Here is a 21,235-nt window from a genome sequence, read left to right as displayed (position 1 = left end):
ATGGTCCAAGTTAAGTAATACAAGAAAAATCACCCATAAAGAGAATGCACTAACCAGAAATCAAGTCATTCCTGTAGAAAGGCCAAATGTAGGTGATGCTTGTAGAAAAATGAGTTCAAAATAAAGGTTCCCATATCACCTAACATGGGAACTATATCGGCATCAAACATTGCTCACATCGGGGCTATATAGTAACAATTTCAGTGGAAGTTTAGATAGTTTAGATAAGGAGTCTCTAAATTCTGAAGTTTAGAAAGTTTTAATATCAATTAGGTATGTTGTATTCAAAAATACTTCTCTGGAGGGCAACCACTGATCAATTGATAGAATTCTCAATTAATGGAGATACTCATGATTTTGGCATTTTCCTGCAACGAGTAGCAGAGACATTGTGAAAAATGTTACTATTAAACTTAACGTGCCACATTTTTAGTAACAGATCAATGGGATGACACTCCTATTAAACTTCTTCTAGCAAGAAGAAATATTAGGCTTCAATAGGACTATGTTTAGGGTAACAGTTGAAAGTACTACAATTGAAGAGGTTGGCATTGCAGATCAGGTAATTAGATCTGATTGAAGAGGATTAGCGCTCATTACAGTTGAGTAAGAGCATATAGACATTTAATTATGAAGAACAAACCCTAGAGAGTCTTAGGCTCTAATACCATCTCAACCACGCTGATGTATAGTAGGGAAAATAGATAAAAATTCTATTGATCGTGAGCTTAGCTTCTACACTATGTAACTCATATTTATAGTAAATCCAAAGATATATATACATACATCACATTTAGGAGAGCTCCCGTCCCTATACCCAGAACGGCCCCAAATTAGGAAAGTGGCGCAAATGGTGTGATAATATACATAGATAGTTACTATATATATGAACCTAGCTATGATATCAAACACTTCAATAGTTAAATAATTGTTGTCTCTCCAACCCAGCTCAGCTACACAAAGAGCCCTTTAAGTTTGTTAAACAATTCATATATAAGATAAAATATACAATTTAAATAATACGCATCTAATTACAATTTACAGTTTTGTCCATTTTGTATTTTCTCAATAATTAGAAAATCTGCATTTTCCTTTCAAATAAAAATGTTATGTTTACTTGTCAAAAAAAAAAAGATGAAGTGTTTTTTCCCAGGAACACCTAACTTCCACTAAAAAAAGTCGACAAAACCGACCGACTAAAAAAATATGACACGATAAAACTCGCCGATTATAGAAGCGGTCGATTTTAGATGAAACGACGTCGTTTTATTTAGGTAGCAAGACTTTGACACAGTTAAAACTGACCATCTTTGGCGGTCGATTTTAGCCTCAAAATCGACCGTTTCACATCTTAACTGTTGGTTTTATCGTCTTTTTTTAAGTGTTCTTAGTGTGCTTTAATGAAAGAAATGGGGAGGAATTTTTACACTATTATTCACATTATTTTTAAATTATTTTGAACAAGCTAATCTAATAATAAATTTATACTTCTTACTCTTTAATTTTCATGGCTAAGATTTATTATAAATTTGCTCAACAAAAATCGGGATACATCTTTCAATGTTCATTCCTTAAAAAAAATATTTGGGAATCTCATCTCATGCGCCCTCCATGTTGACTGTAAAGTTCGTTTGTGACTCCAAATTAAATGGAAGTGTTACATCATTTTCAACTGATAATAATTTTGAGTAACAATTATTTATTAGTACATTTTTCATCAATTTTATATTTTCTACTAATTATAAGATTGAAAAAAAATCCATTTTTCTAGTTGGGAGTTATTGGATTTTATATATTAATTTGTCGTCTCTCATTTGGTTGTGTATAAGCTGAAGAATTATAATTTTATTTGTATGTCAAGCGAAAAATATCATATACATCAGAAAATTTATGTTTAGTTACAGAAGCATGATCAATGTTTGCCAACATGGAGGGGAGGTCCGGTTATTAAAGGTTGATATTAAGTTTTGTGAATTTAATTGAATTTGTGGGGATGTTTTTGGATGTTTTAGTCCTTGGGGTGTTTTAGTCTTTCATTTGTGTATGAATATGTGTTTGGGATATTTTGTTAATGAAAACTATGTTATTGTGAATTATTGGTATAAAAATTAAAATGTTTGTTAGGTATTGAACATTTTCATGGACAGAAATATAGAAATTAAAATGTTTGTTAGGATAGAAATATAGAAAGCAGCATGTGCTTTAAAATATAAATATAAACTTACCACGAATATATATGTCGTAAGTTCACGATTTCTCTATAATTTACGACGGATGTTCTTAAATAGATTCAGCCGTAAGATAATTACCGACGAAAATTTCCGTCGCAAGAATGGAATCAAAAATATGAACATGTGGGTCCACGATTAACTTACGACGTAAACTCCCGTTGTAAAATGGCTAGCTTACGACGGACATTCCGTCGTAAGTTTAACTTGTTAAGACCCTATCAATCGATTAAAAATATGCTAGAATTGTGGGCTCCACCAGATTAACTTACGACGCTTGTTAATACTTGCGACGCTAGATCAAACTTACGACGCTCGAGGAAAATTGTGACGACTTTTCGAACTTACTACTTGAGAAAAACGACGGATATTTTCCGTTGTAAGTTGGAAACTTACGACGGATATTAGGCTTAATTTCCGACGTAAATAGCCCAGTTTGTTGTAGTGGAGGGCGGCTTGAATGATATTTGAGGGTAAAAAAAACTTTAGCCTTTCAGTTTTTATTATTTTTGGTAAATTTGATTGAACATGCAATCTCTTGAAAAGAAAATTCAGTTGTATGTAAGTTTTTCCGGACCAATTCAAAAAAAATTAAAGAAAATTTAACAGTAACACATATTCTTAACGGCTAGCTAGAGTTGCTAAGTTTGGACCCAATTACTAGCACTGGCTAATGTAAGATTTTATTTCGGGCTCAGTTTATTTTTTTTTCCATTTACATTGATGCCTGTTTATGTTGGAAAATAGTAAAACGTACAGTTGCCTACTAATATATTTACCAACAGATCAGGTCGGCAAGACCTGATGGGTTCCAAATGTCCAACAAAAAAGTGGTGACTATAGCGAAGCCTCCACAACTTAATCACATCACTAATCATTGTTCAAGTGTACTAATCATTGATTCAGTTTAATTGCCTTCCAAAATTAACTAATTATGATTCAAAAAAGTCTCATCAAGCAACTGATGTCAAATTAACAGCAGTTCACGAGATCATGATACAATGCATTGGTGTTCGCTTCTTGTCAACAGTATATGATGTTTTTTACAGTTAAGCTGGAAATCTCATAAAAGAATTTGCGGGTAATTAATTAAATCAGACCACACAATAAAGATTTGCAGGTTCTACAATGGACATTGACAGACACATGTACATGTTTCAACAGGTGCTGGAATAAAAAAGATCAGACTATTTCGATACATACACTACACATTAATACATTATTAGTTTCAAGATTTTAAATTTATTGTTTGAAATGGCTCAGCATATTATACCGCTAAACTTAGTTATAAGACTTACTTTTTAACACAAAAGAATAATAATAATTGTATTTTAACATTGTTAACATTGTTTTGAACACATATTTGTAGGAGGAATATTAATTATGACTGGTGATGTTCTTCCAGTTTTTGATGCATTCACCATGGTTCTTCCAGAGGATACTTCCTGCATTATTACTGTTCCAATAACTCTTGACATTGCTTCCAACCATGGTGTAATTGTGGCATCAAAAACTGGGACTTTCAGTGAAAGCTATTCCGCCTGCCTAGTCGAAAATTTACTTCAGAAACCTAGCGTCGAGGAACTTGTGAAGAATCAACCAATTCTTAGTGATGGTAGATCATTGCTTGACACAAGAATAATAGCAGTTAGAGGTAAAGCATGAGCAGATCTTGTTTTGATTGCATGTTCTAGCCAACCTATGATTACCGAGCTTCTGAAGTCCGGACAAGAGGCAAGCATTCATTGACATATTAAGCAGAATCACCACCAGCAGCGGCAAATATACTCAAAATACTCATGAAAAAAAAAATTAAAATTTTAGGGTGCAAAGTGAAAAGGGTACATCTCTTAACTTTAACGGTCAATTAAATGGAGAGTGGTGAAAGAAGTGCAAAACGAAGCGCTTTTCAAACTTTAGGGTGCATACTGCCAAAAAAATTTGTTTGATACCAAATCGAAAAAACGCCTAAACATAAAAGATGCAAAGTGTCAACCACTCTACTTTTTAATGTTTTTTAGTAAATTGCAGAACATGTACCGCTTGCAACTATTTGTGCTTCCATTTATGCAAATAAGCAATAAGATACAAGTTTATAATTAATAGCTTGGTCTTTCTAGGTTGGTCTTTCTTACGTAGGCTTTGGTTGTTACACACATATAGTTGTGCTCGCATACCGTTTTTGTTGCAGCATTTATATATGAAATAGACGATTTCAATAAATTAAAAATTATTTCATTCTATTGTTTTAATTATATTTCTATATATAACATTCATTTAATCAATTAAAACTTATATTATAGTTATTTTATCTATAATGACTATTTATGAAAATCAGGTACGGCAACGAATAAGTTTATAAAAAATAATATTTTTAATTCAAATCTTTTTTTGGTAAAATATTATACAACAACAATCATTATTTTCAAAATGAGAAATTTATAATTTATAATCAGTGACCACCCTTTGTAATACACACACTAATATCATGACAAATAGATAAGTGATTAAATATTTTTTAATATGACGCTAATTTAAATTTATTTGATCGTCAAATTTCCATATTCCAAATTAATGGAGAGAAAAACCAAGTTTCCCGGCACTGATACAGGCATACATCAATCGCGGGAGATGCTTTTACCCACTTAACACATGGATAACTTGGGCCTGTTTGTTTAGCGGAAGTCCCTTCTTTTTCTAGCTTGTTTTTCTTGATCCGTTTGTGTAAATAAGTAGAAACACTTTTAAGAAGATGAGAATACTAGCTTCTCTCTCAAACCTTCTACTTCTTTTCCAAACTTTTTATTAACTTATTTAATTATTTCTCACTTTTACTCCACTTCTTTAATTTAAGCAAAAAGTCACTTCTTTTAAACTATCCCAAACGGACCCAAAGATTTGTATATACAGTACTCGTTTCTTGTCAAAATTCTTTGTAACGCTCAACTATAAAAATACAATTTCAACCCCAGTTTCTTGTTACTCTTTGAACTTTGACACTAAAGGACGGGGTTGTGAACTTTAACTTAGTTTAATTTTCATCAAATATAGATAATGAAAAGTTAGTTTGTGTTGTTAGAACAATTGACATTAGAACAATTGACAGATGAAGATGGAATTTTTAAAATACCAATATCCAGCAAATATAACTAAACCATATTGTTCGCCTCAATTGATAAACAATTTGCTAAAAGATTACTAGCGAAACTATTCTTATTGGATACAACAAAGTTTAAAGGATGACTCACATTATTTAAATAAAAAAATCTAAAGATACAAACACACAAATATCTTTTTCATTTTATTGGTTCTATAAAACAATATTCCAACAGTTCGTGTATCGCATATATATATATGCAAAGACAGGAGATGAATTCAGTACAGAATTATTAACACAGCTAAGTAATAATGCCTAGGCCTAGCCTTCCTGTCTAAAGCTTTGGATGCCATCCTTTTCATATCCTGGAGATCCAGTATCCGCTCCTCGATGCTGTTTCGGGCAATGATCCGTACAACTGTCACCTCTTTCGTTTGCCCTATCCGGTGTACTCTGCCCATTGCTTGCTCATCAACTTCTGGATTCCACCATGGCTCCAGGAGGTACACCCTATTAATTAGCAGCCGCGAGATCAACTCCCATACATGATGCCCTTAGACTGGCAAGCAAATCCGTGGGACCGTGAAGAGCTGGCACACAGAAATCTTTGATGACTTGAGCCTTCTTTTTTGCGTTCATTGATCCATCCAAACGCAATACGTTGAAGCCAGCAGTCTTCAGAGGCTCTTCAAGTAACATCAGCATCTTCCTGAACTGTGAGAAGACAACAGACTTTGCTGTGGGGTCCTTATCCCGTGCTTCTGATAGAAGTTTCAGGAGAGCAGTTATCTTGGATGATTTACCGGAAGAGGCCATTTCGGCATTACTTTTTTCTGTTGGAGCTGAGAAAATATCAGACTCCGATAGATCATGCCGGCAAAGAGGGCAGCGGCGTCTGCCACGTCTCAGGGTCTTCGGGATGCAGGACTGGCATCATATGTGAGCACATCGTGTGATCACAATGTTTGTTGGCGACGAATGCAGATCGGACAGTCAAATTCTTCACCATCGTCTAGTATTGCCACCATCTTCTTCGATCACCAACTCTGGGTTGTTATAGAGCTCTGCTTGCATTCAATTATGCTTGTAAGTGTTCATTATGACATCTTTCAAGGGTATACAAAGGTTTCATCCCAAAACTTTTTAAACTTTGACATAATATAGTCAATATAACACATAAGCATATAAATCGAGTTATATGGACGCCCTTTAGATCTCGATTTTTGAACATGTAGAAACGAAATTAAGGCATACAGAAAACATAACATATCAACAATATTAATTAATATGATACCATAATTTATAAAATGATTTTACACCATCTCTTAACATGTGGATTGTGAAGCAATCCGCATACTTATAAAATCCCAAGAATGCTCATAATTATACCTTTATATTTTTATTAATTAAATAGTGAAAAAAATTGGGCAAAGAATAATAAAAAGCAAAAATAGTGCTACTTACAGGAAGACTTGCATACTTGCACAGTAACACGGATGAAGACGTCGCCAAATCCAATTTTACTAATGTACCAAGAACAACCTCGATGATAAAATACCTAAAAGATTAAAAACAAGATTTTATCAAACAAATCATTTTAACACACAAATGTAAATCAATTCACTTTTATCAAATCACCACGCATACCCATAAACAACAATTTCAATCATCCAATCTACTCTTTGAATGGATCTCCACCATAGCAATTGTATCGATACTTCCTTTGGAAAGGACCGTGCTGGTGATGTGATGACTTTGAATATGTATGTAGATTTGTATAACATCTATACAATACCCGCATATGTAAAATAGATTGGAAACTGGTAGTTAATTCTCTTTATCAATAGATGGAGAGAGATGTAGATTGGAGGATATAAATAGATGTATATATATCAAGAGGCGGTGAAACCAAGGTGAATGATTGCTAAAAGTCATTCATTCAGATTTTAAAAGATTTTTTTTCAATTATTAAATTCGATGATAGTGTATTCGGATTTTATAATATGTATCAAATTCTTAGGATATTCAATTAAGATTTTAAATCATGCTATAAAATATGGTGGTATTCAATGTGAATTTTAATTTAAGCTTAAAAATATGATGGTATTCAATTGGGAATATTTCAAGGGTCATGTTCCCTCACAACCGTGTGTCAGTGAGAATCTATCTAACACACTGTACGCGGTCGTTAGCTCTATATTTTAAGGGTTTATATTCAATTTTATTTTTTAATGGATCCGCTATAAATATCCGCGGAACGGAAATTCGCCTTTTGGTGGATAATATTCGCGGAATGAAACTTTCCGGTCTGCGAATATTAATGGCAGGTCCATTAAAAAATAAGATTGAATCTGAACCCTTAAAATATAGATCCAACGGCCCAGTATAGTGTGTTAGATAAGCCCTCCCAGAAACACGGTTGTCAGGGAACATGACCCTTATTTAAAATCCATTAAAATCCAATATTGTAAAAATCGGGAATTGGACTTAATCGATGAAGTTACGGAACAAGGATTAATAGGAGATTAATTGGGTGATTACTGAAATAATCAGATATTTAATCAGTTCGACAAGTTCCGTGATTAAACAACCATGTTTCTAATTTCTTGATAGATTTATCTTGAATTTCTCTTCAATATTTCATGATTTTGGACTCTGTTAAACAATATTACAAATTAAATGTGCTATGTTGGTTGAGAAAATTAAGTTAATTAAACCAATTTTGTTTTCTGAACAGGTCATATTCATCTTAGGCTTTTTCTCAGAGAACAAAGAATAATATCATGATGCACACCTATGACACAAAAATTAGATTGTACAAAAACTGATCATAGATTCTCTACTTAATATGATTGGGAAAAAATATTAAAATGCAAAAATTACTAAATCGAAAAAACATATTCCACCTAATTTAAAATTCATTGGTAAAAGAATGATTAACACAACATATGGACTCGGCATGCACAGTATCAAACCAACTAAGTTTATCTCATAAATTTTATTAGGCATCTTAATAATAACATAATTATATCATTTAAAGGAACTCAGAGAAGTTTCTTATAACTTATATGACCGTCACTAATTATTCATGTGTGTGATATTATTGAACAACTACAAAAGATAAAACAACCAACTCAAAAAACTATAAATATCCGCCATGTAAGTGCTAACATGATCTTCAAGGAAAGAATAAGTATATATATAACAATAATACAAGATTTTGTAGTAAGAATACATGTGAGAAAAATATAATCAAAGTCACGATATTTTGGGCACTGCTGAAATCAACATCTCAAGGATCTTTCTTTCTAGATGACAACCGATATATGACACGATCTAGATTTCCACGAAACCAACTCTACTATTAATAAGGTAATAAAATAATTGTGATGTAATCTAAAGTCTAGCTTACACTTTATATTAATATAATATAAAAAGTGATCCTATCCGCAAATATAGTTAAAAAGAGTAGGTTAGAATCTAGGAGGAGAAAACTATTTAGGTTATTTCAGAGAATTCCGACAAAGCTTTATTGGCAATTTGTACTAGCATGAGAAATTTAAAACTAATGTTGAAAACTAAAAAATTAAAACTACTTTCCGAAATATATGGATATAGAATGTGAATTTTTAAGTCCTATGATTGTTTATTAAAAAATAATATGTCTTTCTGAATGCAAAGTATATGAACTACCAAAATTATAAACCACTATCACAACTAAACCTAACCTAAATTGCTTTGTGAATTGTCATTGAAGTATGCATTGCAGTTGGATTTACTAAGCGAACTTAGATATATCTTAGGCTTAGAAGACGAGAGGAAAATTGACAAACATAAAGAAGGATTTCTAACAAGCCTTGATAAAAATTCCTCAATCCGTTAAACAATTTTTTTTTCCAAGTTCCACTGAAGTTCTTTTAACCTTGATAAAAGGTTAGAATGCATTGGAAACTCGATTTTGCATCATTTATGATGCTCTGGGGAGGAATTTCAGTAACTCATCGTCAGCTTGCTGAAAATAATTGCATAAAACAACATAGGTGTATATACATGAATAGCTAAGAACAAGAAAAAGAAAGAACAGAATAATAGAGTAGGCAAAGGTGATTCATTGTTATATATACTGTCACAAAATAAAAAAGATGAATTCAAATAAAGAAAAGAAAAGAAAGATGAACAACCAAATGGAGTTGAGAGGAAACAACGTGAATTTAGAAGTTTATACACCTAAACTGATGAACTTTAATCTCTCTCCTTCAATTTAATCAACCATGTATAGTAAAAACATTAAAGTATTGGACGACTTATATCAGCTGCACAACTCATAAAGGAGTTGCACAAAAAAAATTGCTGATATAAAAGGCATAGGGAAAAATTGCTAATATAAAAGGCATTGAAAGAGGAGATCAGGGTTGAACAGATTATGTGAGCATTTGTTTATGAATAGGGAGTATATAAATGAAAACACCGAGCATTATTTCTTAAAAGGAAAAATTTATAATTTACCCAAAAATACCTTTGATCACGCTTTGTAACACACACTAATATAATGATAAATAGATAAGTGATTAAATAATTTCTCATATTATTTAATCTGAAGCCAGTTTAAATAATGGTCTGTTTGGGAACTATGATTTTATTTGAAATTCTGGATTTGATCAAATAACCTGTTTGAGAATTCAGATTTGGATTTCATTTAAAATCCAAACATTCAAATATCAGATTTAGAATTTGAAATGACAAGTAAAATCTTGTCATTTGAAATCCATCATTTGAAATGAAATGCATGTTTAACTTAGGAGGCCTAAGGTCTGATCCCGACTAAAACCACTCATACATCAATCCCGCGAGATGTTTTTACCCACTTAACACATGAATAACAAAGATTTATATATACTTTACTCATTTCTTATAAAAATCTTTGCAACTGTAGAGCATAATTATAAAAATACAATCTTAACCCCTTGTTTCTTGATACTCTTTAATCTTTGACATTAAAAGACGGGATCATGAACTTTACTTTAGCTTCATCAAATATAGATATTGAAAAGTTAGTTTGTGTTGGTAGCACAATTGACAAATGGAGATGGAATTTTTAGAACACCAATATCCGGGAAAATTAACTAATATTGATTGCTTTGAGGCGTGATACTATCACTTTTTTAAGGATTTATTTCGCCCCAATTAATAGACAATTTGCTAAGAGGTTACTAGCGAAATTATCCTCACGGATACAACAAAGTATGAAGGATAGCTCACATCATTAAAATAAAAAATATATAAAGATACAAAATAGATTTCACAGATATCTTTTCCATTTTATTGGTTCTATAATACAATATTCCAACAGTTCGTGTATTGCATATGCAAAGACAGGAAATGAATTCAGTACAGAATTTTTTACACAGCTAAAGTAATAATGCCCAGCCTTCCTGTCTAAAGCTTTGGATGCCATCCTCTTCTTCCCATCCCCGACCTCCAGTATCCGCTCCTCGATGCTTTTTCGGGCTATGATTCTTACAATTAATGTCACCTCTTTCGTTTGCCCTATCCGAAGTACTCTGTCCATTGCTTGTCCATCAACTGATGGATTCCACCAGGGCTCCAGGAAGAGGATATGTGTATGTTATTGCTTGTCCATCAACTGCTCGATTTCACCAGGGCTCCAGGAAGAGGATATGTGTATGTTAAAACTATCTCAGAGGTCATGCTTACAAGGCAAAATATACGGGTCTTAGAGCTTTACAAAACTATGTAGTCTATAAATGTGAATAAAAGATAATTCTGTAAAATACCTTCTTTATTGCTGCACGGAAGAGATGCAACGAGACCTTTAGGGCATAGGTCCATATGAGTACATATCTGGCGGAGTCGTAGAACTATGCTAAGCAAGGCTATATAGTGGTTTCTGACTGTGCCTGTGGAGATGTAATCCTGAACGGCAGTCTTAGCCTCCACTTCCATCTGATCATATAGCTCTCTTTCCTCAGCAGAAAGATCGACATGACATATTTTCATAATTTTTTGAGGCAATCCGAGTATGCCCTGCTCTTTTGTCCTCCTCAAGCAGATGGCTTCCATTACAGCCTAACACAGAACATGAAAAATCTTTCAAATATACAGGCAAAGAATGTTAAAATGTGTAACTGATGACAGTGAAATATATGTACCTCTAACCGAGTGACCTCGCTACTTGTGTCCACTGGCTTTAGCAGCGTCTTTTTCCAGGAGTGTTTATCTGTAAATGGCTGATAACTCAAAAATGACATGAAAGAATACATGTCCATTGTAGTGTTCTGTAGGGGAGTTCCTGTGACCAGCCACCTCCGCCTAGCATTTAACTTAAGTACAGCAGAGGCTTGTGTAGGAGTGGAGTGCTTAATCAGATGTGCTTCATCCAAAATCACCCTCCACCAAGGTACTAGGAATACGGGTGATCCCGATTCCAGGTCAGACGCCAATAAAGAGTACGTGGTCAGTACCAAATCATACTTTCCAAGCTCCATTGGGTCCTTAGTCCTCTCTCCATAATACAAGTAAACACTTAACTTTCCGGGCTTCGTGTGCTTTTCCAATTGCTCTCTCCACGTCGAAAACACAGAAGTCGAGGACACAACCAATGTTGTCCTGGAAGCTACAAGATCAATCAAATTAAACGCATTTCCAGCAGAGGACACAACCAATGTTACTGTGCAAGACTTGCATACTTGCACAGTAACACTTGAAGACCAATTAAAACCCAATTTTACTGATGTACCAAGAACAATCCCGATGATAAAACACCTAAAAGGTTAAAAAACAAGATTCAATCATTGACATCAAACAAATAATTTGAACACACAAATATAAATCAAATCAATTTTATCAAAACACCACACATACCTAAAATCAACAATTTCAATCATCCCATCTACTTTTTGAATGGATCTCCACCATAGCAATTGCATCGATACTTCCTTTGGAAAGGACGGTGCCGGTGATGTGACGACTTTGAATATATATATATATGTAGATCTGTATAACATCTATACAGTACCCACATATGTAATATAGATTACAGTACCCACATATGTAATATAGATGGGAATTGAAAACGGGACGTTCCTTCTTTTTATCGGTGGATGGAGAGATATGTAGATAGGATGATATGAATATATAGATATCAAGAGGCTGTGAAACCAAGGTGAATGATAGCTAAAATTCAAGGCATGCAGGGGGTATTAATTGAGATTTTAAAAGATTTTTTGGATATTCAATTAAGATATTAAATCATGATGATATAAAATCTGGTAGCATTCAATGCAGATTTTAATTTATGCTTAAAAATATAGGATGGTATTCAATTGAAATTATTTAAAATCCAATATTGTATGACTTAATCGGTGAAGTTACAGAACAATGATTGATCGGGAATTGATCAGATGATTAATGAAATAATCAAATATTTAATCAGTTCGGCGAGTTACGAAACATGGATTAATCGGTGATTAATCATGATTAATTATCGACTCTTAGAACAAAGTTAAAATTAAATTGATGGTGATGAATTTTTTTGGGGATGGATTTTATAGGATTGTTTAGAATATTTTAATATATTTGAATCCTACCAAACTCCAAAGATTTTAAAAGAATTGTTTCATTTATGAAATTAGGGGATATTCAACTTGGATTTTAAAAAATGTATCATAATCTTGGAATATTCAATTATGATTAATGAGGGTTTTAATTTTTACTTAAAAATTTGATGATATTCAATCGGGATATTTAAAATCCATTAAATTTGATGGCATTCAGATGCTAATAGATTTTTTGGAACTTCATAAAATGACCGATTTTGTGAAATTATTCCGTTTATTTAAAGATATTTAAATCCTTCCAAAATTCACTTAGATTTCCAAGTATTGTGCTTAAATCCTAAAGACTCTATAATATTTTAAAAATCCGTATAAAATCAAAATCACACATAATCTATTAAACTACATACACTATATAAGATCATTAAAATCTGAGTTGAATACACCCCTTAAGTTCTTATTTTTCTTTAATTTTTGTGAATGTCTTCTATTATTTAAATGGCTAGAATTTCTCATTTAATAAAAAGGAAATTATAATTTGGCCACTATTTTTTGTGAATCATTTGAATAAAATATTTAACTATTTTATAGATATGATGAAAAAAATGAAATCTAAAATTAATTTGAAAATACAATTGAATTATATTATTGATATGTTCAATTCGAATCACTATGAATAAAATGTGTCAACGAGGAATAGTGGAAATAGTTTACAAATTATAACTTGTTAAGAAGAAAAATTGTATAATTCATTCTGATTAAAATAACTATTATATTTCTAACCTAATTATTTATACATATATATTATCTTTTTTATTATTTAAAAAGTCATTTCGAATCAATAAAATATATTCATTTTACATCTATCACAACATAACAAAATATAGCATAAATTAAAGTTGATCTATTTTACAATGTTGTAGTCTATCTATATATATTATACTATATCTCATTTTTAGTTTGGTTTGTTGGTCACTAAAATTTAAAATTTATAAATTTCGACATTTAAGACAATATTTGTAATCAAACTCCAAATTTGTTATTTCTTGACAATTAATGCTATTTTTGAAAGATATTTTTCATGTTTTATCATAATTAAAACAACATTTCATAAAAAAAAAAATATTTTGTCCAATCACTATTATCTCATTTTCCTCCATTTTTTTGATTTCTTGAGAGCTTTATCTTGAATTTCCATTTAGTACTTCATGACTCTGTTAAATAATTTAAAATAAGGCCCTATGTTAGCTACAAATTAACTTTATTAAAACAATTTTATTTTCTCGATAGGTCATATTCATTTTAGGTTTTTCTTAGCATTTTTCTTAGAGATAAAAGAATATTTTCATGATGCGCACCTATGACACAAAAAATTTAGATTGTATAAAAATTGATTATAGATTCTCTACCTAATATGATTGAAAAAGATTTATAATACAAAACTTTCTAAATCGGAAGAACACAATTTAAAAATTCATTAGTAAAATAATGATTAACACCGAAAATGGACTCGGGCACAATATCAAATGAAGTAAAAAGTTATATTATAAATTTCATCAGGCATCCTAATAATAACATAAATATTTAATGTAAAGGAACTCTAAGAAGTTTGTTATAACTAATTATTCATGTGTATGAAATTGTTGAGCAACCACAAAAGAATAAACCATCTCAAAAAACTAAAAATATCGTCATACAAGTACTAACACGATCTTCAAGAAAATAAAAGGTATATATTTAACAATAATACATGATTTTTTTGTCAGAACACATGTGAGAAAAAAATATTATCAATTTACGATACTTGCGACACCGCTGAAATTAAGAACTCAAGCATCATATTAGATGATAAACCATATATGACACAATCTAGATTTCCTTTGAAACCAACTCTACTCTTAATAAGGTAAAAAGATAATTGTGATGTAACCTAAAGTCTAACTTACACTTTATATTAATATAATATAAAGAGTCATCATATTCGCAAATATAGTTAAAAAATGATTATAGCTTTGGGAGGAGAAAAATATATAAGCTAGGAAGCATCGCATTCGAAAAATTTCGACAAAACATTATTGGAAATTTGTACTAGAATGAAAATTTTAAAACTAATTTTCTAGATTGTAAACTTAAAACTACTTTTCAAGATATATAAGATATAGGATATGACTTTTAAGTCCACTTTACTAAAAATAATATGTCCTTGTGAATGCCAAGTATGTGAACTACCATAATTATAAAACACCATCACAACTAAACTTAACCTAAATTGCTCCATATTAATCGTCATGATTGAAGTATTCATTGCAGTTGGATTTGTTAAGCGACTTGGATCTTAGGCTAAGGAGAGGAGAAAAGAATTGCCAAACATAAAGAAGGATTTCTAAAAAATCTTGTTAAAAATTCCTCAATCCTTTGAACAAAAAGATCTTTTCAAGTTCCACTCAAGTTATTTAAGCTTGAGTTTCATCCAATTCCATTATCTAAACTCTAAAGGCCACATGCATAGTTTGTACTTAAATCAAGTAGTTATATATCCTTAACATCATTTGACATAAACTAAATACATTCTCAATAATAATACACAAGAACCTATCTTTTCGATCACACCTATATTCTCGACCGACATATGAAGTATTAACCAATAGTCACCAAAATAATTCCTAAGCTAAAAATATAATAAATACTTTTTAATATTTTTCACTAAATTTTCCGAAGATGTACCGATTGCAACTATTTGTGCTTTAATTTCAGTAAGCAATAAGATACATGTTTAGAATTAACAGACCGGTCTTTTTTACGTAGGCTTTAGTAATTGTTACACGCATATAATTGGAGGCATTGCACGAATAATTCATAATAGCATAATCGTAAAAAAGAATTACTTCAACTCTAGACAGATGCTTGCACAAGAAATTGACATAAATTCTTTCATATTTTGAACTGGTTACTCATTATGCTGCCATTATACCTGTCATGCGTCCTCAAATTCTAATGAATTTCTTAGCATCCAAATTAAAATGTCTTAAGTAATTATTGAGAACATGAAATATGGAAAACCATTGCAAACAAATTAAGTATATTAATTTAAACGGTTTAAAAGCATATGAAACTTGATTTTGCTTTATTTATTTATGATTTCCTTGGGAGGAATTTGAGTAACTTATCTTCAGCTTGCAATGATTTTGAAACACGGTCGAATAGCGAGGAACAAGAAGAAGAAAGAACAAGAATAATAGAGTAGGTAAAGGTAATTGATTCATTGTTATATACTGTCAAAAAATAAGAAAGATTAATTCAAATGAAGAAAAGAATAGTCAAACAAACACATCTAGTTATGATATAAGAGCAAGTCCAACACTATGCTAAGAGGTTCCCTAAAAATATTATAAAATAATATGTCTTAGGGATTTAGCACAAGATTTAGCACATGAGCTCCAATAGTACTCCTTATATCCATTCCCTATTATTATAATGATATTAAATTTAAACAACTACCATCTATTTTTGGATGAGAGGAGAGAGGGAAATGATGTGGAGGAGAGAGGGAAATGAATATTTTAATAATAAAAATAGTTTAGAAGTGGCTAGCATATTCTAAAAATAGGGAAGGGGAGGCTTGTGCTAGTGATTTAGCACATCACTAGCATAGTGTTGGAGTGCAATTTTATCCCATATTCCCCATTTTTGGATTTAAGACTTGATTTAGCACACCTATTGGACTTGCTCTAAGTGTAGATGTAAATTCATACTCTACGATCAATCCTTGCACGTATCTAAGTGTGTATGTACAAAAATTAGAGGGGAAGGAGGGAGCAGCCTGTATATGAGCTTCTCAAACATCGTCAGTGCAACCTAAACACCTTACTCGCTCCAAAAATTTAGGATGTTGGTAAGTTCTGCATTCAGCACTTTTAATAGATGATGAAATTTAAACCTATCCACATATATCAGACTTATCCAACTCTAAATGAATCGCTAAAGTAACCTATCGAGCCGATTCTTAAGCCCTGATCCTCAACAATATTTCAAGAAACAAAAAGCTTACATATATAAGCTCTGGTTAGGGACGCTCAGTCGATAACCTGCAAGTAAAAGATGGCATAATAAAATATTGGTATTTCTAATGTGTGCCCACAATAAGCACCAACTCTCATGAAAATGGCTTTTTTTAATTGGTGGAATTGGTGTGCATGCGGGAGAGGTAATCAACATTTATTATTCATCCACCAATCAAAACTTACCATTCTTATGAAAGTTGGTGACTATTGTGTGCCTATAGGCACACCATAGAAAATCCCATAAAAAATCACAAGACAACTACCTTTCTCATGCAAGCAAATATTGGAGAGAGGAACGAGCAATTGTATCCGAACATTTGAACAGGCAAAAAGCACATAGAAGAGGACCGGGCAGCTGATACCCGACAACCACTACAGAAATACACCGACCATATATTTGTGCGCAAGAGTTAATAACTCTACCAGCAAGTTTATTTGAAGTACCTTGATATTTTCAAAATGATCTTCCCGATTGGCAACTGCTTCGAACAATTTCATTTTAAGGAGTATCAAAAGCATCTGGTATGGACAAATCCATCTACTTTAATTAACTGATTAAATATACCTTCAATCTTTGATTTCATTATTTCGTTCATTTTTTCCTCGCATTATATCCCTTCTAAACTTTCTAATTAGTAATTTCTTGTGGGCTTAATGATCTTTTAGCCCTTGAAGTTTGGGTGGAAGTTCTGATGCGGCCTTGAAGTTTAAAAACGTACCTTTCGACCCTCAAATTATCTTTGTCGTACCTTTTAGCCCTTATGGCGTATACCGGTATATAACGGGGTGGACAAAGTTGACATTTCACACGTGAGGGTTAAAAGGGGCATTAAACATTAAGGGTGTAAAGGAACATCTAATGTATTTTAATGTATTCTTTAGGGGTTAAAAGGAACGAGATGTATACTTTAAGGGTTAAAAAATACGCCCAAACTTTACCCCGAATATGAATTGTCAAGTTTATTCCCCGATTTATACCGGTATTTTTAAAAAGGACTAAAAGGTACGACAAACATACTTTGAGGGTCGAAAGGTACGTTTTTAAACTTCGAGGCCGCATCGGAACTTCCACTCATACTTCGAGGGCTAAAAGGTCATTAAGCTTTTCTCGTGTGATTGCAGCCAATTCATTCACCGAGACAACTCCACTATATTTACTCTTCCCTGATCCGAATACATCTTTATTACTTCTCTATTGACCCTCTAACACATCCTCCATGCTCCTTACGGCCAAGTACATGGGACAATACGTCATCCGACGTCCATCTGGAGTCCATTCATGCCCAATCTAAAACTTGCTTCTGCAATTCTTCATATTCATCATGTTAATTCGAAAAGAAATACTGATAGCCAAACATTTTATCTATAATTTAGAAGGAAGTACAGTAGTAATATACCATTTTCTGAAACACTTCTTTAGTCTTGAGTAATAACCTCAGGTCTCCGTAGGTTTTGTATGTGCTCTTATCCAATCATATCTAAATTCGGTACACTCAATTGATAATGTTGATAATGTATAAGTTGCAACTGATATACATTGATTGTTCTAAAAAAGTCAACTAGCAGAAGTAGAGTCCAGAAAATACAATTTGAATGAATTATGTGTATGACATGTCTCAAATGTGGTTTATAAGATTTCAATTAAAATTTTGGAATATGGCAAGAAATCTATGTTTCAACTTGCAGTAGTAAACAAAGTTATAAATATTTTGTGTTATCAGAGGAATTAGCCTGATAGTGTGGCAGATTCTCAATCTGCGACGACATACTGCCATTTATATCAGCATGTATATTTAACTCTACAAGTACTTTTACTATCTTATTAGCTTTAAGTCATGTGACAATATGTTCTATTTGTAGGAATAATCAGTTTTAAGGCATGGTGAAATAGATGTGTAAATCCTAAATGAGTAAAAAATATGTGATGTGAAGATAAAATACTCGAGCAAAAAGTAAAATGAAATGGAATGAAAGGATAGTCTGTACTTAAGCCTGGTTAATTTTCTATCTTACAGTGTCCGCAAAAATACTGTTACGGCATAAAATACATACAATAGCGTCAGTTTATAATTTACCCACCTAAAAAGTTATTTTTCTCTTCCTACAGCGTCGTCGAAATCACTGCTGCCACATAAAGCACATAAGCCGCCGCATATGGTAATTATATTAGCGTCTGTCAGTGAGATGATTGGATACTATTTTTCGGCATTGGTTAGCAGGTTGACAACAGATGCAACAGGTCGAACACTTATGCCATTAAGCACGGTCAAAATTTGGCTGACACACATAGTCCAAGTCTTGTAACGAACTAATGAATCCAAACAACCTCATTGGCTGCTTCACAAGCAGCAATATATATAATCAGCCTCCATCGTAGAACGAGTTAATTACTTTTTCTTACTTCGAACTCTTCCTGTTACCAGCACCTAATTCATTTAGATAGAAACAAGACTGAGAGACATAATCATCTTTGTATGTCTATAAGCTAGCATCAGTATAACCTTTTTGCATCTTGCATTCCAAAATGATGCAAAATTTTATTAATACATGTAATATGTGAAGATAGAAAAGACTATAGAATATGTTTTTAAACTGAGGTAAACAAACTCTTAATCTGATAATTAATAAGGCTGAGTACATGCAGAGTATTTATGCAGATAACTAATAGAAACTGGGCCTAAAAACTAGCAACGTAACTTCTGCAATATCTCCACTATACCTACACTCCTGATAACACTGAAAGAAACTACTAACCACGTCCACGTAACTGTAGGGCTGATACTTACATTTCTTAATGCATGAATACAAATAAAATAAAACTGAATAAGTTTAAATTATATTCCAACAATCTCCCCCATAATTAAAACTTATTTCTGCAAGTCTTTGATTCCCAGCAGTGCCTTCATTCTTTTAAACTTCACTGCTGACAGAATTGGTTAAACTGAGCCCGTATGGCTAATAATCCGAGCCCGCGTGGCTAATCAACTGAGCCCGTATGGCTATTCAACTGAGCCCGTATGGCTAATAATCTGACTATAACAAAGCTGGTTCATCATCCTCGACGACTGCCATGTTTACTTCCTGCCTCTTCTCTCTTTCCCGTCGTGATTTGCTACATTCTGATGCATAGTGACCCAAGGTGTTACAGTTGTAGCACCTGATCTTACTCTTATCACGGAAATAACCAGCTCTAGGTCTTTGATTCTGAGATGCCAAGAGAAGTTGTTGTTTGTCTGCGCTCTCACACCTGCCCTTTATTTTCTCCTCGTGAGCTTTAAGACGACCCACTAAGTCTTCAACCGTCATAGTTTTCATGTCTCCGAACTGTTCGATATTTGAAGCTATCTGGAGAAATTTATCGGGGACTGCACGTAGGATCTTCCTCACAACGCTTGACTCCTCCATCACTTCTCCAAGAACCCGTATGTTGGTCGCTATCCCGCTCAGCTTCATACAGAAATCATCGATGTTATCTGTCTCCTTCATGGTAAGAGACTCAAACTCTCCCTTTAACGTTTGTACCTTAGCCTCCTTCACTCGCTCAGCTCCTACACTCATCGTTTTAATGGCTTCCCAAGCTTCCTTTGCGGTTTCTTTCTCAGCAATAGTCAGCAGTACGTCTTCTGGCACGCCTTGGTATATAGCTGCAAGAGCTATCTGTACCGTCCTCTCATCAACAACAGTCTTTGGGTCTCCTTCGATCGCAGCCCAAACACCTTGCGCCTTCATGAAAACCTTCATTTTCAGGGACCATGTTGTATAGTTACTTTTCGTTAGCATTGGATAGCGTAAACCCACAGAGCCTTCTTTTGTCTTGGTTATTTCCATGGTTACGTTTGTGTGTTTGGGTTGGTATTTGGGCACTCACAAAGCTCTGATACCAAGTGAAGATAGAGAAGCCGATAGAATATGTTTTTAAACTGAGGTAAACAAACTCTTAATCTGATAATTAATAAGGCTGAGTACATGCAGAGTATTTATGCAGATAACTACTAGAAACTGGGCCTAAAAACCAGCAACATAACTTCTGCAATATCTCCACTATACCTACACTCCTGATAACACTGAAAGAAACTACTAACCACGTCCACGTAACTGTAGGGCTGATACTTACATTTCTTAATGCATGAATACAAATAAAATAAAACTGAATAAGTTTAAATTATATTCCAACAATATGGCTCAAGCCGATCCTCCTTCTGATCTCTCTATAGATCTTGTTACAAATACGGATTCAATGAGCATTGGATCTAAAGTTGAAGTTTATCAGAAGTA

The 21,235-nt window shown here is 32.8% G+C and overlaps 2 protein-coding genes, 1 non-coding gene and 1 pseudogene across 3 annotated transcripts; all 4 read right to left on the bottom strand.

Moving 5' to 3' along the window:
• Nucleotides 1-5,565: 5,565 nt before the first annotated feature.
• Nucleotides 5,566-6,399, bottom strand: LOC135146731 (putative SWI/SNF-related matrix-associated actin-dependent regulator of chromatin subfamily A member 3-like 1; annotated as a pseudogene).
• Nucleotides 6,400-9,265: 2,866 nt separating this feature from the next.
• Nucleotides 9,266-9,336, bottom strand: LOC135151846 (small nucleolar RNA snoR60). The gene has a single exon (XR_010290756.1). It is a non-coding gene; the product is annotated as a small nucleolar RNA snoR60 (small nucleolar RNA).
• Nucleotides 9,337-10,622: 1,286 nt separating this feature from the next.
• LOC108212341 (putative SWI/SNF-related matrix-associated actin-dependent regulator of chromatin subfamily A member 3-like 1) lies at nucleotides 10,623-12,478 on the bottom strand. The gene is made up of 4 exons (XM_064090679.1): nucleotides 12,208-12,478; nucleotides 11,496-12,108; nucleotides 11,121-11,412; nucleotides 10,623-11,035 (listed from the first exon to the last, which is right to left on the bottom strand). The coding sequence occupies exons 1-4, from the start codon at nucleotides 12,348-12,350 to the stop codon at nucleotides 11,031-11,033; spliced, it is 1,053 nt and encodes a 350-aa protein (XP_063946749.1). The 5' UTR covers nucleotides 12,351-12,478; the 3' UTR covers nucleotides 10,623-11,030.
• Nucleotides 12,479-19,993: 7,515 nt separating this feature from the next.
• Nucleotides 19,994-20,788, bottom strand: LOC108212340 (uncharacterized). The gene has a single exon (XM_017384070.1). It carries the CDS (start codon nucleotides 20,786-20,788, stop codon nucleotides 19,994-19,996), a length of 795 nt encoding a protein of 264 aa, XP_017239559.1.
• Between the last annotated feature and the right edge of the window lie 447 nt (nucleotides 20,789-21,235).

Source organism: Daucus carota, chromosome 3 (assembly GCF_001625215.2).
Source record: "Daucus carota subsp. sativus chromosome 3, DH1 v3.0, whole genome shotgun sequence".
NCBI lineage: Eukaryota > Viridiplantae > Streptophyta > Magnoliopsida > Apiales > Apiaceae > Daucus > Daucus carota.
Note: the sequence above shows the minus strand (reverse complement) of the source record. Positions and strands in the feature narration are given on the sequence as shown.

Excerpts from the sequence above, each read along its gene's own strand:
- LOC108212341 (XM_064090679.1), bottom strand. The coding sequence starts at position 12,350 with ATGTTATACAGATCTACATATATATATATATTCAAAGTCGTCACATCA. Across the intron at positions 12,109-12,207 it reads ATTGAAATTGTTGATTTTAG|GTGTTTTATCATCGGGATTG; the intron begins GTATGTGTGGTG and ends TTAACCTTTTAG. Across the intron at positions 11,413-11,495 it reads GCGAGGTCACTCGGTTAGAG|GCTGTAATGGAAGCCATCTG; the intron begins GTACATATATTT and ends GTTCTGTGTTAG.
- LOC108212340 (XM_017384070.1), bottom strand. The coding sequence starts at position 20,788 with ATGGAAATAACCAAGACAAAAGAAGGCTCTGTGGGTTTACGCTATCCA.